This window comes from Gekko japonicus, unplaced genomic scaffold, assembly GCF_001447785.1.
Source record: "Gekko japonicus isolate JY-2015 unplaced genomic scaffold, Gekko_japonicus_V1.1 scaffold34, whole genome shotgun sequence".
Taxonomy (NCBI): Eukaryota; Metazoa; Chordata; class Lepidosauria; order Squamata; family Gekkonidae; genus Gekko; species Gekko japonicus.
The window spans coordinates 1,493,098-1,510,489 of NW_015173673.1; the positions used below are offsets into that span (position 1 = coordinate 1,493,098).

General features: G+C 45.6%; 1 protein-coding gene across 1 annotated transcript in view; it reads right to left on the reverse strand.

Annotated features, from left to right (window-relative positions):
* Positions 1-17,392, reverse strand: part of CACNA2D4 (calcium channel, voltage-dependent, alpha 2/delta subunit 4) — a 251,208-nt gene that overhangs the window by 19,211 nt on the left and 214,605 nt on the right. The window contains exons 32-33 of the mRNA XM_015422870.1: positions 13,898-13,968; positions 11,942-12,017 (exon numbers count right to left, since the gene is read on the reverse strand). Of these exons, the coding sequence (XP_015278356.1) occupies positions 11,942-12,017; positions 13,898-13,968 (147 nt within the window). The remainder of the gene's footprint in view (positions 1-11,941; positions 12,018-13,897; positions 13,969-17,392) is intronic.

Below are 17,392 nucleotides of genomic sequence, written 5' to 3' on the forward strand. Positions count from 1 at the left end.
GTCTGGGCCTGGCTGGGGTGATGGCACGCGTGCCCACAGAGAGGGCTCTGAGTGCCACCTCTGGCACCCGTGCTCTAGGACCTCCAGACTTTGATGTGTGAAACAACCTCTGGAGCAGGCTCCTGATGACCTCTTGACTTTTCGCATGACCTTGGACCATACCTGGACTATGCTATGTGAATAGGTGCCCTTGCTTTACTCACTCCAAGTTCTAATGGTGCAACCTCTGGAGCAGGCTCCTGATGACCTCTTGACTTTTCGCATGACCTTGGACCATACCTGGACTATGCTATGTGAATAGGTGCCCTTGCTTTACTCACTCCAAGTTCTAATAGTGCACTCCGTGCTGTCTCTGGACCAGCTCCTGACAAGTCAGGAGACCAACTAGAAGGTACATGACCCTTGACTTGTACAGAGTGCTGCTCAGGGCCTGGTGCAACATGTTGAACCAGCTGGGAAGAGGAACCACAAGTATAAACAGGTTGCTTACCTGTAACTGATGATCTTCGAGTGGTCATCTGTGCAGTCACACCCATGGGATTATGCACCTGTGCTGATCCGAATCAGTGGTATACAAAGCTCACAATGGGATTTTCGCGCCTCCCTCCCAGGCACGCACGGGAAACCCACTGTGCATGCCCAAAGAGGCAGGGCACGGACATCCTGCCAGTTCCTTCTGACTGCTGTCATGTCAATAACCAGAGAAAAGTACTGAAGCGACAGCAGTAGGGAAGGAAGGGCGGGTAGTGTGACTGCACAGATGACCACTTGAAGATCATCAGTTACAGGTAAGCAACCTGTTTATCTTCTTTGTGGTCTCTGTGCATCACACCCATGGGAGATTGAAAAGCAGTGGCTCACCCGGAGGTGGGTGCTGTCGTACACTCAGTGCTCTGCCAACAAAAGGACTAGACGACCAAGGTCCACCCTGTGGCATTAATGAACATCAACAGCGTAGTGTTTGATGAAAGTGTTTGTAGACCATGTCACAGCCCCACAGATCGCCGACAGGGAAGCACCCTTCAAGAAGGCTGTAGACATAGCCATGGATCTTGTGGAATGCGCTCGCACAGGCAAGGGCAACGGGTGTTTAGCCAACTGGAAGCACAGTTTAATAGTCTCAACAATCCATTTGGAGAGACATTGTGCCGAGATCTTTTGTCCTGTGGAGTGACTGGAGTAGGAGACAAATAAGTGATTGTCCCTCCTACTTGAACGTGTCCTGTCAAGGTAGAAAAGTAGCGCCCTTTTAACATCTAGTGCATGGAGGAGATGCTGTTGGTCATCTTTTGGGCTAGGAAAGAAGTTCAGCAAGAAGATCTCTGAGCTGAGATGGAACTCGGAGACCACTTTAGGCAGAAAAGAGAAGTCAGGTACCAGTTTCACGCCATCCAGTAGGAAGACAAGTAAGGGTGGGTCATGACGAAGAGCCACAAGTTCGCCCAGCCTCCTGGGCAAGGTAATGGTGACAAGAAAGGTAGTTTTCCAGGTGCATGGTTCAGTTTGCAGGTTGCCAATGGCTCAAAGGGTCGTTTCATCAGGCGACGCAGCACCAGCGGCAAGTCCCACAAAGATACTGGCGAACAAATCGACAGATAAAAGTGGAGCAGACCCTTCAGGAATTTCCTTGAGATCGGGCATTGAGTAACACCATAGTAACTCTGTCTGAAAATGTCAAACTTCCATGAGATAGACTGTTAGTTTGAGCTTGTGGACTTCGTGGAGCAGATCTGGCACCTGTGGAAGGGGATGGCGGTCTCTGGTCAGTGAAAGAAGGTTGGTGAACCAGGGTTGTCTCGGCCACCAGCGGGCAATCAGGATGCATTTCATGTGAACCCTCATGAGCCTTTGGACCGTCCTCAGCAACAGTGGCAGAGGAGGGAACATGTAAAGGAAGCTGTTGGTCCAAGGGTAAACGAACCGTCTCCCAAAGCCCTGGGATCCTGTGCCCCTCTGCAGCAGAATAGGGCGCACTTCACATTGTACCGGGTGGTGAACACGTCAATGTGAGGCGTGCCCCAGCTTCGGACGATGGGTTTCTCCAAGGCAGAGAATACAAAGTGTGTGGCCGTCACGGGAGGCAAGTTTGCTGCCGCAGCTGACAAACCGTTTAAAACACCCCCACTTTTTGGCCATAAAAATACAGAAGGGCACAAAAAGAAAGGAGCCCTCAGGTGAGGTGAAGAAATTTTACCTCAAGGGGAGGGGGCGGGAAGCCGTGAGGTAATGGCAACCCTAAAAAGAAACCCTCTTTAAAATAAAAGTCTTTAAAGTAAAGAAAAAACGAAAAAGAAGAAAGAAAAACAAATTAGAAATCCCTTGTGAGAGAAACAAATAATTCTTCACCGACCGGCAGAAACAAGCTGTTAACAGCGCAGCGGTCAGAAGAGAACTGGCGGGATGTCCGCGCCTCGCCTCTTTGGGCATGCGCAGTGGGGTTCCCACGCGTGCCTGGGAGGGAGGCGCGAAAATCCCATTGTGAGCTTTGTATATCACCAATTCGGATCAGCGCAGGCGCATAATCCTATGGGTGTGATGCACAGAGACCACGAAGAAGATAATTAAGTTCAACATTTGTGTAAATGGAAAATTATCCCAAAAAGTACAACATGGCCGCAGCTTTCAAAAGTGGAAACTTCTAAAAAAGGAGGGAATTAGTCAAAAAGAAAGGAAGAGGGTCAAATAAATCTCTTCACAGTTTTTGGAAGCTATTTAAATCTACAATTATTGAAGTTCAGATAGAATGTATATCACAGATCAGGAAAGGTACCATCAAAATTAAAAGGATGCCAGTGTGGCTAATGAGTAAAGGCAATAAAAAGCTATAAAAGGAAAGAAGATGTCCCTTATAAAAGAGTGTATTGCTAAAAAAGGGACTGAAAATAAAACAGCCAGCTTCACAATGCCCTTGAACTACTGTGGGTGCATTTGGAATACAGCAGATAGTTCCAGTTGTCTCATCTAAAAATGCTAGAAAATGCTAGTCAGATACCTATCCATGAAGCAATTTTTCAAAGAAAACATGGTTGCACTTACCTGTAACTGATGTTCATTGAGTGTCTTCTGTGCTGGCACACATGGGACTGTCTGGAGGCAGGCCTGCCGTGGAAGAACATTCCAAGAGCTTCCCAATAGTCTAAAGAGTATTGAGTCCCCTTCCCCTCGCAGAGAAACTGCGAAGTGTTTTCCCGTCCATTTGGTCACGTGACGAGGGGAGGGGGAGGCACCTCTCTCTCTCAGTCCTAACCTGCCACCGTGGGGAATTGGACTACTCGCCCACAGCAGGGAAGGAGGGAGGGATGTGTGCCAGCACAGAAGACACTCGATGAACATCAGTTACAGGTAAGTGCAACCATGTTTTCATCATTGTGTCTTCTGTGCAGTCCCACATGGGAGATTAGCAAGCTACACACGAATCGGAGGCGGGTGTGGGCGAAATGCTTTATTTGAACAACGATTGTAACACTGCGGTACCTACAGAAGCATCAGCTCGAGAATTAACATCAATCGAATAGTGCTTTATAAAGGTCAATGGTGACGACCACGTTTCTGCTCTGCAGATGTCCTTAATACTTACTGACGCACAGAAAGCAGCTGAAGCGGCTTGAGCCCTTGTGGAATGAGCCCGAATTGGAGATGGACACGGTAAACCTGCCAAATCGTAGCTAGTGTGAATGGCTGTGGTTACCCATCTGGAAATGGATTGTGAGGAGGCTGCTCGACCCTTCTTGGGCCCAGAAAGACAGACAAATAATTGAACAGTGTTTCTGAACAGGGATATGCGTTGTAAATATAACAATAAAGCCCTCCTTAAATCCAAAGTGTGTCTCTTTCTGGAACTAAGGTTGGATTGGGAAAAAATACAGGGAGAGTTATATCCTGTGATGTGTGGAAAGTGGTCAGTATCTTTGGGCGAAGTTCTAAGCTGGGCCTTAGGACCAGCTTATCTGGGTGAAATTTTAAGAATGGTGGATCAGAGTGAAGAGCTTGCAATTCCCCAATTATGCGAGCCGAAGTAATAGCCACTAAAAAGGCGACCTTATACGATAAAAAAGACAAGGGACAACTATCTAGTGGTTCAAAAGGAGCCCGCATTAGATGGGCTAACACCACCGAAAGACTCCACTGAGGGAGGGGTTGTGCTACTGTTGGGAATTTATTGTATAATCCCTTTAGAAAGTGTTTTGATACCACATTGTAGAATATGGGCTTTGAATCAATCCCCAAATGAAAAGCCGATATGGCTGCAAAATGTACTTTAATAGATGAAGTTGACAGACCTTCATCTATTAGTGTTAGAAGGTATTCGAGTATTTCCATTAGAGGACATGATTCAGGGCGTGTCCTGTTGTCCTGTGCCCAAACAGTGAACCTGTGCCATTTGGCTCTGTAGGACTTCCAGGTCAAGGGTTTCTGGGACGCTAACAGGATCTCCGCAACACGGTCTGAACCTCTGTTTATGGTGAAATGAACCATCCGTGTAGGTAAAGTGTGTGGGACTCTGGATGACGTATCTGACCTATCTGAAGTAAATCTGGTACCTGCGGTAGTGGGCTGACTGCGTTGGGCTAGAGTAGGAATGGAAACCATGGCTGTCGAGGCCACAGCGGGGCTATCAGAATGCATGTGGTTTCGTCTTGGGCTAGCTTTGCTAATACCCTCCGTAATAGGGGAAAGGGCGGGAATGCATAGAAGAGATTGCCGGACCATGTTAGGAGGAAGGCATCTCCTAGACAATTCCCGTTTTTGTGACCTTGCGCAGAATAGTGGACACCAGCTGTTTGCACTTGAGGCAAACAGGTCTATGTTTGGGATTCCCCACGCTCAAAAATGAGGGTCTAGATATCTGAGAGGAATGGACCATTCGTGAGCCATGAGAGACCTTCTGCTTAGGATATATGCTAGTGTGTTGTGGTGGCCCGAAACGTGTATGGCTACGAGATGGGATCCTTGTTGAATCATCATTTCCCAAATGATGGTGACTTCTTTGCATAATGTAAGGGAGCCAGTACCACCCTGCTTGTTGATGTAAAATTTCGAAGCAGTATTGTCTGTAGATAGTAGGATAGTCTTTCCAGTTGTCAAGTCTGCAAAAGAGAGAAGGGTGTATCTCACTGCTCTATGTTCGAGTCTATTGATGTGGAACGCAGATTCATAACATGACCATTGGCCACTCAACTGTCTTGTCCCACAGTGTGCCCCCCATCCCTCTAATGATGCATCTGTGAATACCTGGATGTCAGTTACTACGGGCGCTAAAGGAAAACCCTGTGAAAGGTTGTATTCCTCTGCCCACCAATTAAGGGTCCTAAGGATTGGTCGGGGAATAGATAAGAACTTCCATTGGGAGTCTGAACCCGATGTGAAGTTCCGTAGAAACGAATTCTGCAAAGGTCGCATGCGTAGGCGGGCATAACGGATCGTAGCTGTCGTGGATGCCATAAGGCCGAGAAGTTTCTGTATGTGTAGGGCTCTCTGACACCTATTGTGAAGAAATCGCCTAACCAGGGATTGGATAGCTCTGACCCTCTCGATGGGTAAGAATGCTCTGTGAGCTACTGAGTCCAACCTTGCTCCTATGAACAGCATAGACTGAGCAGGTGTGAGTTTAGATTTAGTAAAGTTAATTACAACTCCCAACCATTGTAGAGTTTGAACCACGAAATGAATCTGGGATAGGAGTAGTCCCCTAGATTCTGACACTAATAACCAGTCATCCAAATACGCATAGACAGCACATCCGTGTAGTCTAAGATATGCACCACTGCAGAGAAACACTTTGTGAACACTCTGGGCGCTGTTGCTAACCCAAATGGTAGTACACAGTATTGGTAATCAGTACCGTTGAATCTAAATCTAAGATACCTTTTACATTCGTCATGGATAGCTATATGAAAATATGCGTCTTGGAGATCTAGGACAGCGAACCATGAATTAGGGGCAATAGCATGGTAAATCTCATCTAGTGATAGCATACGGAATCGTCGAACATGTAGATAATCGTTCAACTCCCTCAAGTCCAAAATGGGTCTAAGACCACCCCCCTTTTTCTTAATGAGAAAGTAATTAGAATAAAATCCAAAGTCCCCCTCATCATCAGGGACTACTTCTAGGGCACCCTTAATTAACAGAGCTTGAATCTCATTGGTCAAAGCTTCATCTTGATGATGCGAGGTAGAGACATCAAAGGACACAGGGGGGGCTGTATTTGAATTCAAGAAAATATCCAACCTTTATTATATTCAAAAACCAAGTATCTGAACATATAATAGACCAAAGATGATAGAACTGAACTAGACAGGCCCTGAAGAGAGGGGGAACAACTCATTGTGGGTTCCTAGCGTGGGAGTAACCACTCCTAGGGTAACGAGACTGCATACCCCGTTGTCTGGGCTGCTGACACCTAAGTGGGTATGGTTGATTAAATGCACCTCGAAAGGGCTGAGAAGGAGTGGTTTGAAAGCAATATCCCCTACCAGCACTAGGTTGCTGGAAGTGTCTGGGAAAATACCTTGGTTTAGCGGTCTGTTGTTGTTGTGAGCTTAATCCCAGCGATTTAGCGGTGAATTTTATTTTCCTCACCTTCTCCAGTACCTCATCTGTTTGTTCGCTAAAGAGGAGTTTCCCTTCGAAAGGTAAATCCTCGATGCGAGATCTCGTATCTAATGGTAAGGCAGAGGTACGCAGCCGAGAGTACCTGCGGAGAACAATGGCTGATGCAATTACTTTACTCGCTGCGTCTGCAGAGTGCCTAGATGCACTGAGTTCCTGTCTGGTAGACAAGCGCCCTCCATTTGCACTTGTTTGACCTGTTCTCTCTTATCATCAGGTAAGCTATTCAGAAAGGGGGTTAATTGTTCCCGTAACATAACCTGATATCTAGCCATAATGGCTTTAAAGTTAGCTACTCTCAGGGTTAGTGCCCCAGAGGAGTACATTTTTCTGCCCAAAACATCCAGTTTTCTACCCTCCTTATCTAGAGGAGAGGATTTTGGGCCTCCCGTCTGCTTGGACGGAATCACCTCCGCCACCATCGAGCTGGGTTGGGGATGGTGGTATAAAAAGAAGGCGTCATCGTCTCTGATCTTGTAGAGGTTCTCAACCTTCCTGGCAGAACCTGTAGTAGAAGATGGTCTTGCCCAGTTATTTCGGGTGATCTCCCTAATGCCCTTGACTAAGGGGATAGCTACTGGCCCTGGGTCAGAAGAGTATAATATGTCCATAACAGGATCCTCTTCCAATGGTTTTGGGGAGACGTAATCGATCTTGAGGGCCTTCACCACGCGGAGGAGTTGCTCCTAGTAGACCCGTAAGTCCTCCGTCGGTGAGATCGGAGTGGAGTCACCCACTGCGTCATCTGGGGATGGCAGAGATGTATGTTCTGACTCTGCATCTGAATGATCCTCAGGCGTCTGTTAGTATTGTAGCGGTTCTGGCTGCAATTGGTTAACCTGGTGTTCCGGAGATCTTTGACATGTTGTGGAACCCGATCTGGACCAAACCTTGCGATGACCTGAGACTTGACTTGGGCTACGGCGACTGCGGTGTGATGCTGAACTGGTGCGATACCAAGGTGGAAGAAACCAAGGAGGGATGTGCTCCCAATTAGGTGGGTAGCCCAATGGAGGAGTACCCTGTCTCCTAGTGCTGGAGGAATAAGATCTGGAGGACCTGCATGAGTCTGGGAGGCTGACGATGTCAACTTCTTCTTCTGAAGGCAAAACTGGTGATTGTGTTCGACGTAGAGTGGACTCTTCTGGGCTCGACGTCGAAGTGCGTCGACGTCGAGAACCTGGACTTCGTCGACGTGTTGACTGCAACCGTCTCGACGTCGATGTGGTTGGTGGTGATCCTTGCCGTTTCCTCGACGTCGAAGCCTCGTCGACGTCGATCGTCTATATAGCCGTGGTGGCTGTCGGCTCAGAAGACGGGCGCAACGGCGGAGATGGCGTTCTCACCTCAACTCTTGGCGGAGGCACCTTTGGGGTCTTTGTTTTGCCCGTTTTCGCTCTCTTTGCTGGCGGTTGGGCTGAAACGGACCTCCTCCGATTTGTCCCTGCCGAACTTTGTTTCGGCTTGTGGGACTCTTTAGAACCCTTGGAAGAGTTTTTCTCTTGGGTTATGTGGGAGGATGTGCCGGGTGTAGCCGACAAAGCCTGCTCCCAGAGGGCTGCTTTAAGTCTAAGTGCCCTGTCTTGCTTTGTTCTCAGGGTTAATGTACCGCAAATCTCACAAGTCGTGGTGTTATGGCCTTCTCCAAGACATGGGAGGCATTTCAGGTGATCGTCGGTAGAAGCCATTTTTGTGCCACAAGCCTGGCACTTTTTAAAAAGGGCCATGACGACTCAAGTTTTCACAAAGATCTTTTTTGAAGAATTTCAGCTCTGAGTGGAATAGTTTTCTTTACTGAGGTAAGTAGACGAGCTCTGGATATGTCCTTTCTTCACGGAAAGGGGGACTGCACAGAAGACATTTTTCTGTGTACTTAACAATCCCGTCTTTAATAATGCATCCTGCCAGTTTACCCAAGTAAGACATTAAACTAAGCAGATATAGTTTCCAAGGTCCCTTCCAGGTCCCTTTTAAAAATCAGTGTGATACGATGGAGAGAAATTAATACAGCACTCCTCCAACAATCTATGTTGGGATGGATACTATTTAATTTATTCAGAAATTACCTGGAAGTAGAGGTGAACAGTGAGTGAGGTAGCACAGTTTGTTGATGACACCAGATAGTTTAGGCTGGTGAAAATACAAATGGATCCTGAGTGCTCTAAAATGACCCAAACTAGGTGTATGAGCAATAAAATGGAAGCCGCCCTGAGCCTTCGGGGAGGGCGGGATATAAATCCAAAAATAAATAAATAAATAAATAAATAAATAGATGAAAAATGTGATCCATGAAAGGGATAGAGAATAAAACTGTCCTTGTATAACAATGGCCCTGGTGCAACCACATTTGGAATACTGTGTACAGTATAGTAGAAATGAAACAAGACAGAACAAGGGAAACCAGAATGATGATAGGGCTGCAGTGCTAAGACAGGGTGAAGAATCTGGGCCTTTTTTAAAATTAGAAAGAAAAGCCAATTGAGGAGTAACATGATAGAGGTCTACAAAGTTATACATAATGTAGAGAAAGTGGATAAGGAGAAAAACAATCTCCCTTTTCTATAACACTAGAACTCAGGGTTGCCCTATGAAACTGGTTGCCAGCAGATTTACTCCACACTACACAGAGTTGTATTGTTGAATTTCTTCCATGAGATGAAGTGATGGCAACTAGCTTAGATGGATTTAAGGGGCGTGGTGGACAAATTTATGAAGAATATGTCTATCAATGGCCATTAGCCATAACAGCTGCAGGAGGCCTCTAGGTAACAGAGGCAGAATGTGTCTGACTGTCGGGTGCCTTTGCGAGTCCACGATGCTTGTGAGCTACCCGACTGGCCACTATTGAGACAGAATGCTGGATTAGATAGACAACTGGTCTGATCCAGTTTGACTGTTTTTATGTTACTGGAAAAGACGGCAACTGTAATGATCAAGTAGTTGGAGCACCTTCCCTATACATTTGGGGCTTTTTGGCTTAGAAGAAGGTGGGATGTGAAATGTCTATAAATTTAGATATGGTGTAGAAAAAGTGGGGGAAGAGAACCTTTCTTACCTCTCCCATCCAATAAAGATGATGGACAATACATTCAGGACAAACAAAAGACAGTACTTTTTCTTACAACGCACAGTTAATTTGTAACATAAAACCAGGCTTGTGCTGGCATCTTAAAAACCAACTAAATTTATTTCAGCATGAACATTCATGAGTACAACTCACTTCATCAGCTGTAAGACTTCTTGAAACAGATGAAGAGCTCACTTGATCAGTTGTGTCTGATGAAGTGAGTTCTGACTCCTGGAATAAATGTTGTTACTCTTTAATACCCCTGAAATGCTATTTTGTTTCTCATATATCCTATCCAGCTCTTCTTTAAGCCTTAGGAAGCAGCAAATGGGGGTGAAGTGGCCTGGTTTCAGAAGTGAAAAGTATATGTTCAATTCTAACTAGCAAACCTTCCCATACTTAGTTAATGTGCCTTTAACAATGTAATCCAATTCAAATCATTCAGCCACAACCAAAGAAAGCTAATCAGTTAATCCAACTCTAATCAGCAAATCCTATTCTGACCACTTAAAGGAAACACAAATTGAAACTTCCTTGCTGTTATCATAATATCTGAATTCTCTGTGCTGAGCTAGCACCCTCAAAGGTTTATGATTTCAGACAGCCCAATAGTGTAGTGCAGGGTTAATTTGGAATTCATCACATATATAAACCAAAGATGTAACAGACACATGTAAAATGGAGGGAGAATAAATTTTTCCAGCATCCCCCCCCCTTAATATATACATACTGCCATTTGTTCACTATAAAGAGCATGGAATGGGTTACCTAGAATAAGTCCTGGAATACCAAGTCAATATCATTCAAAAGAAAGTGCCCACCCTCTGTATTAATCTCTTGCACAATCCAGTTTAGGTCTCTTGACTCCAGTTATGTAACATGGGGAAATACTGGCTTGGTAACAGGAAAAAGGTGGATGGTGGCTCATTGACTGCAGGGTCAGAAATGAGTTCCCTTCATGCAAATACAAACTGGTTTTTTTAGCACAAGGATTGCATGTGATGGGACAGAAAGTGACAGAAATGTAGCTGTAAAATGCATTCATCCTTCTTCTAAAGCACTCATGTCTGTGTTTAGAATATATCCAACAAAAGGTTACAATTTTTATCATTGCTGCAACACTAACGTTCGGAGAGAAGACCAGAGCTCTCCTATTTTGTAACCCCTCCCCCTCCTCTTTGTGACAGTGCACCAGGCCGGATGCCATTTTACCAGTGCCCTACTAGGTTTAGGGTACTGAAAAAGATGGTATGAAGAAAGACCTCCCTTGGTATATGGTATATGGGCTGCGATCACATGGAGCATTAGGCATGCTAGAGAGACGGAAGATAGGCATATTTTTCGGGCGTGATCTCACAGCCACATCTGGGAAGCGTAGAGCTCCCATGGCGAACCCGAGGCTTCCCGCCGAAGATGCACGGTTAAAAACTAGTACCTCGGAGGTACTAGTTTCCGGTAACCGCAGGGCAAGGGCGGGCGTCTGTTCGTGTTTCCAGTGGTAGTTTTGGCGCCCGCCCATGCCCCCTCGTATAAAGGTTTTTTGTTTCAACTGGCCATGGGATGTGCACAAGCACCCAACAGGGCATGCACACACTTTGGTGTCTGGGAAAAAACACACCCATTTGCCATGCCGCTTCTTTGCCGCGGCGCAGGATTGTGGTGTGCTCAGCACCTCCCCCCTACCACGGGACCTCCACGGTACGTCTGCTGGTGCAACCGCGCGTTGTTTTGCCCCAGGGCAAACAGCCATACTTCCCCCTGCATTTTCCTGCCCGTGTGACCGGGGCCATGGTATATCAACGCCATCAGGCTCAAAGTAGAGGGAAGGATGATCATGAAACACTCCTGTCCTTGTCAAAGTCCATCAGAAGCAGATGAAAAGTGTTTCCACCCTCCTGTGGTCCTCTCCTGTACTCCAGACCAGTGTCCCCCCTAAGCTGAGTTAGTGTGAGCTAGCTCACAGTTTTTTAGCCTCCAGCTCACACATTTTTGTCTCAGCTTAGGAAGGATGGCTCCAGAGCGAACTAATTTATGCAGGAGCCAAATTGCTTGCTCACAACTTTAATGCTATTAGCTCACAAAGTAGAATTTCTGCTCATAAGACTCCACAGCTTAGAGGGAGCATTGCTCCAGATCTAGGAATGATAACACGGTTGCGGACGGTCTGGTCTCTTGGCAGCTAGGCTTAGAAAGCAGATCATGAGTCCTGTTCTGAACTTTCCCATGTTTCTTTCTGTATACTGTACAGACGAAGGTACTTACACTGAGAAGAGGACGAGCACCGCTATGGTGGTGGTGGTGGGACTTACACATGGCTTGGTAATCATACATTTTCACCCTACAAAAAGAGAAGCATGGAAATATGGGACCACATGTTTATTATGTGAAACAACTTTATAGGGGGAGATTCTTTGTCCACCCAACAGTGTTGTTAACTCTGCCTGGCAGTGGCTCTCACAGGTCTTCCCCAGCCCTGCTAACCAGAGATCTAATTAAAGCTGCCAGGGATTGCATCTGGGGCCTTCTGCATAACAAAGCATATGCTCTACTACTGAGGGACAAAGCAGAAATGATGATGGGAGATCTGCAATCGGATCTTCCCAACAATTTTAAAAGGCTTCCACATGGGGGCTTGATTCAGATAGGGTTTGGGATGAAATTTTTTAACCCTTTCACATCTGCACAGTTTCGCTGATGTCCTCCTCCCCAGGTACGCTGTTGTTAACCTTGGAGAGGAAAAGTGGGACAGGCACACTCTCTTTGCCTATCCTTTTCCCTTTCCACAGCTAATAACAGCACCAAGATTATGTGTGTGGTTTTGATACGCGAAACTATGAAGGGATGCAAGGGCTAAACTCCCTTTCCCCTCTGCTGCAGCCCTGGTCTTAACTGGTGCCCCACACAGCAGCTAATTCTGAGAAGATTCTATGACAGATTTCCCAGTGCTGCATGTGTTATGGACCTGAGCTATGATTCATTCCTCAACACATGCGCAGTTACCTTCATTTGTCCTGCATGGATCTTGGCACAGACCTGCCTTCATACACAACTGTTATATATCCTTGTTCTAATGATTTAATCCAGTTTGTGATTGGATGTTTCACACTGAGACCTAATCCCCCATGGTGTTTGACTGCGTTGTACTTGAGGGAGATATTTTTTATTGCCTTCACAGTATGCTCCCTGGAAAATGAAGGACTTACTTGAGCAACCCCAGAGGCTAATTTTATTCACCCCAAAGTCTTGCAAACAGCATCTGTCAGCTAGAAAACATCACAGCAACTTTCCCCAGCCAGCTACAAAATTCAAAACATCTTTATTATATCTGGCCAAGTTCCAGTTGCACAAACTAGCCCTTCAAAACACCAGAAGCAAACCCATACGATCCTCCGTGCTTTTCACATCTGACTCAGGGTCCCTTCATACATTGCATCAAGAGCATGGGAACGGCTTCTACAAGTCTCTTCCCATGCTACTACAGTTATGTTTGGAAGCCCAGAATCAAACAGGTAGACAACGGTCAAGTGCCACTGGTTCTGCCCATCTGGATCTGAGCTCCTGTGCTACTTTGTTAATTTATGAAGGGTGCCCCAAATCAGAAACATGAACAGCTCAGGAGATGGCACAGAGAACTGATGCCCATGCTGCTTCGGTAGCCTAAGGAAGAGATCTCACTTCTGACAGCTTCTTCATCACAAAAATGTGCCCTTACAATCGCTTGCTTGCCATTGCCTTTTCAGAACCAGAGCAACCTCTTTCAAACAAAGGGAGTCTTCCTCCATAAGAAAAATCTGTTCTCTGCTAGATGAAGCCTTTCTCCTTTTTAGGACAACTTAGCTGAAGAGAGTAATGTGATCCAACTTAGCATGAGGGAGTCACAGGATCCAACCCATAGTCAGCAGCCTTTGACTGTGGCACCTCTTTTTCCAACTGCTGAAATCTCAGGAACCATGGCCAACCCATACCTATCATGTTCACACATCACCTGTATCATTTGAGCACATACCTGGGGCATATTTGGGCTTCTCCAGCAGTGAAAAAATATCTCCCATGTGAACTGTCATTAACAAGCAGTGGACATTCTATATCCCACGGTTAGTTCTTCATACTGTCCTTTCATGTTTAGCTGTAATAATTCTCATGAAGGACAGGAACATTTTCATTCTACTAGTTTCCTCTGTGGAAGGAGATCAGTACAGAGGAGACGCTGTCACTTACTCTTTGAACATTCCCATGTTAAAGAGCTGCGTCATAATAGAGCCATCCACTTCTCCCAAAAATTTTCCAGCCTGCAATCACAGAGAGAAATAAAGAGAAAAGAATTTAAAAAACTGTTAGCCATAAACCTTTTCAGCTTTTTATGACTGCAGTTAATCCATTCCTATTACACAGTGAAGGACTTTCTGATTGCTGCTATTATTAAAAAAAATCTTTAAACAGGTGATGCTCTGCTAGGTTCCAATGCTGTTTTGAGAAGTGTGATAGATCAATGTGGCACGGTAGTAAGGGCTGCATACTTACGAGTAATTCCCACTGAACCAAGTGGGGTCTGTGTCTGTGCTTAGGACTGGCACTGCAAGATACTGAGTTGGGAGCCATCAAGCCCTTTATCACGTCAGTAATGAATGTAGTGGGTAGATTGAGACTAGTCACTATTCCTCAGTCTGCTATCTGGTGGTGGTGGTGGAAAGAGCCATCAAGTCACAGCTGACTTATGGCGACCCTGTGGGATTTTCAAGGAATCACAAGTCATTTGCCATTGCCTGCCTCTGCGTAGAAACCCTCAGTGGTCTTCCATCCAAGGACTAACCAGTTGTGACCCTGCTTAGCTTCTGAAATCTATATGGGAATTTACAATGACATCCTAAACAGAAGAGCTAGATTTGAGTCCAGTAGCACCTCAGAGGCCAACAAGATTTCTGGGCTATAACCTTTCGACAGTAAAAACTCGATTCTTGAAAGCTTGTATCCCAAAAGTCTTTTTGGTCTCTAAGGCACTACTGGACTCAAATCAAGCTCTTCTACTGCAGGAAAAATGGCTACCCTCTGAAACTATTCTAAACAGAACAGAGTCCAGGGGCACCTTTAAGATGAACAAAGTTTAATTCTGGGTATAAGCTTTCATGTGCATGCACACTTCTTCAGTGTCTACTACTGCAAAAATTGCCCAAACAATGTATGTACAGTGTATGGAAGACGACGACGATGTTGATGATGGAGGGATTAATTGCATTCCAAGGTGTTGTTCTGATCCAGCCTCCTTGTATTTTAAAATAATTTAATCCACACGAATTTTTTAAGGAGGAGGCAGGCAATATGCTTACTGCCACATGCCACTTCAGCCCCCAGTGTCAGAAAACACCACCACACCAGCTGCAGGCTCTGAAGAATCTCCTTTATCAGTTAACTGGGTTTTTTTTAAAAAAAGTATTCAATTTTAACAGAAAAATACAAAATGGAAGAGAAAGAAATGTCAATATTTCATCAACCATTACAAGGTTCATATAGATCTTAAGAATCTCCTTTATCAGTTAACTGTTTTTTAAATTGAAATCTTTCCCTGTTCCATATTTCAGTAAGAACAATCAGGTAAGTCAGGGGGAGAGAAAGAGGGTGGAGCAGCAGGCCATTACAGTCAGGGGAATTGTTATCGGAGCTTATTGCTGTCCCATAGAGAGGAAGGTAAGAACGGCCTTGCTGGATCACACCAATGATCCTGTACTTGGGTTCCAGATGGATGATCCTGGAAGCTTACAAGCAGAGCATTAAACAGGCCACTCTCTAGTCATTGTTCATCCACAGCTGGCAACCAGAGCTATACTGCCTTAAACCTTGAGGCGCCATTTAACGATGATGGCAACAAGCCATTAAAAGAGGTATGTCACACTCTTAGAAGTGTGCTCACAGGAGGTTGTGCAGTCTTTAAGGGCACCAGCATGCAGAGCCCTTGTCACAAGTGCTTTATCAATCACTGGCTGAGGGCCGGAAGAACTGTTTTAATATTATGCCGCAGACACAAAAATCTGGATTGGCAGGGGTCCAAAACAGAGAGGGCATTTAGGTGTACCAGATACTAGGAGGAACCATCCATCCTTTCAATAGCGCTTTTGGAAAAAAGAGCTGATTGGAGTCAGTTTGGATTTAATCTCATCACTTCAAATCAGAGCAATTCAGCTCAATTGGTTTGTGTGCCCAGCTGCAAACATGCTGCTTTGCTTAGGTAACCGCAGTTATTCTTCCCACACTTTGGTTGCTCTACTTCAGTACAGCAGTACAAGTTGGTGTGACCTTCACAGATATCCAGGACACTGCAGGCAAAATTGCCACTTGGCAGGTGCAAAGTAAGAAGGAGGTGTTGGAAACAAAATTGGATGGAGGAGAAGACCGGGTGACTCAGACAAACCACCCCTACTGGAGGATAAAGGCTTGCATTTGCCTAAAGCAGCTCCCCTATTTGCAGTTGGACTCTGTGTGTGTGTGTAAAGTGCTGTCAAGTTGCAGCCAACTTTGGCAACCCCAGCAAGGGGCTTTCAAGGCAAGTGAGAAGCAGAGGCGGTTTACCATTGCCTTCCTTTGCAGAGTCTTCCCTGGTGACCTGATAAATCTGGACAAACATGACCCAATCAGTAAACAAGTATAAAGACAACAGTCGTGAGAATCTGACCCACAAATCAAACAGTCATTAAGACTTATAAAGAATGCTATATGTATTACAATCTGAAGCACTACAACATGATAAACCAATCATAAGAAAATCCTTGAACCAAGGTACATAATCAATGTCATCTCCGGATTATATAACAACGTTTCAAAAAATGAATCTTCTTCAGGAGATATAATGGTGCAAAAGCTCTCTGTTTCATACGTGCTAGACAACAAGTCTTAAGAAATACTAAATCCAGATAGGACGCTGATCTCAGTTAACATTCAGGCTGAAAATATGCTGCTATGTTTCTAATGGATCCCGGGCGTTGAAACATAGCAGCATCGATACAGTCGTTGGAGCGGGAGGCACTTTAGGGGCACTTTAGGGGCATCACCCAGTGCAGCCACCGCTACTTTCCCCTTCTTTGCCGCCTTAAGTGGTTTGGGAGAGCCCTTCTTTGTGGACTTTTGCTCCTTACTTGGCCTGGACTTCTTTTTCACCGGCGTGGAAGTGGAGGATTGCGCCTTCGATGCCGGAGGCTTCGGTGTCGGTTGGCCGATATCGGAGGCAGGCCTCGATGCCGGAGCCGTTGATGTCAATGGTTTCTCGGCGTCCATCGCTGAGGAAGGATGTAGAGCCGATTCTAGCAGGGCCACTTTAAGGCGCGCAGCTCAGTTTTTTCGGGTCTGGTTTGAAAAGCGAGCACAGTGGCGACAGGATTTGGGTCGATGAGACTCTCCGAGACAAAGTATGCAAAGGGTATGACGGTCAGGAGGAGCAAGTTTACTACCGCAACCCTTGCACCTATTAAAAAAGCCCCACTTCTTCTCCATAAAAACCAAAATGAAGAAGAAAGAGGGGGGGGGTAGCCCGAAGGCCCGACTGAGGTAAAGCGGCAACCTCCCCCTCAGGAGAAAATAAAAGGTTAAAAAAAAAATTTTTTTTTTTTTGAAAGAACGAAGAAAAGGAATAAACTGAGGAAAAAATCCAAAGAGCCGTGAGGCAAAAAGCCAAAACACGCAAACCGATCAGACCGACGAAGAAAAAGGTCTTTCCAACGCGGCGGT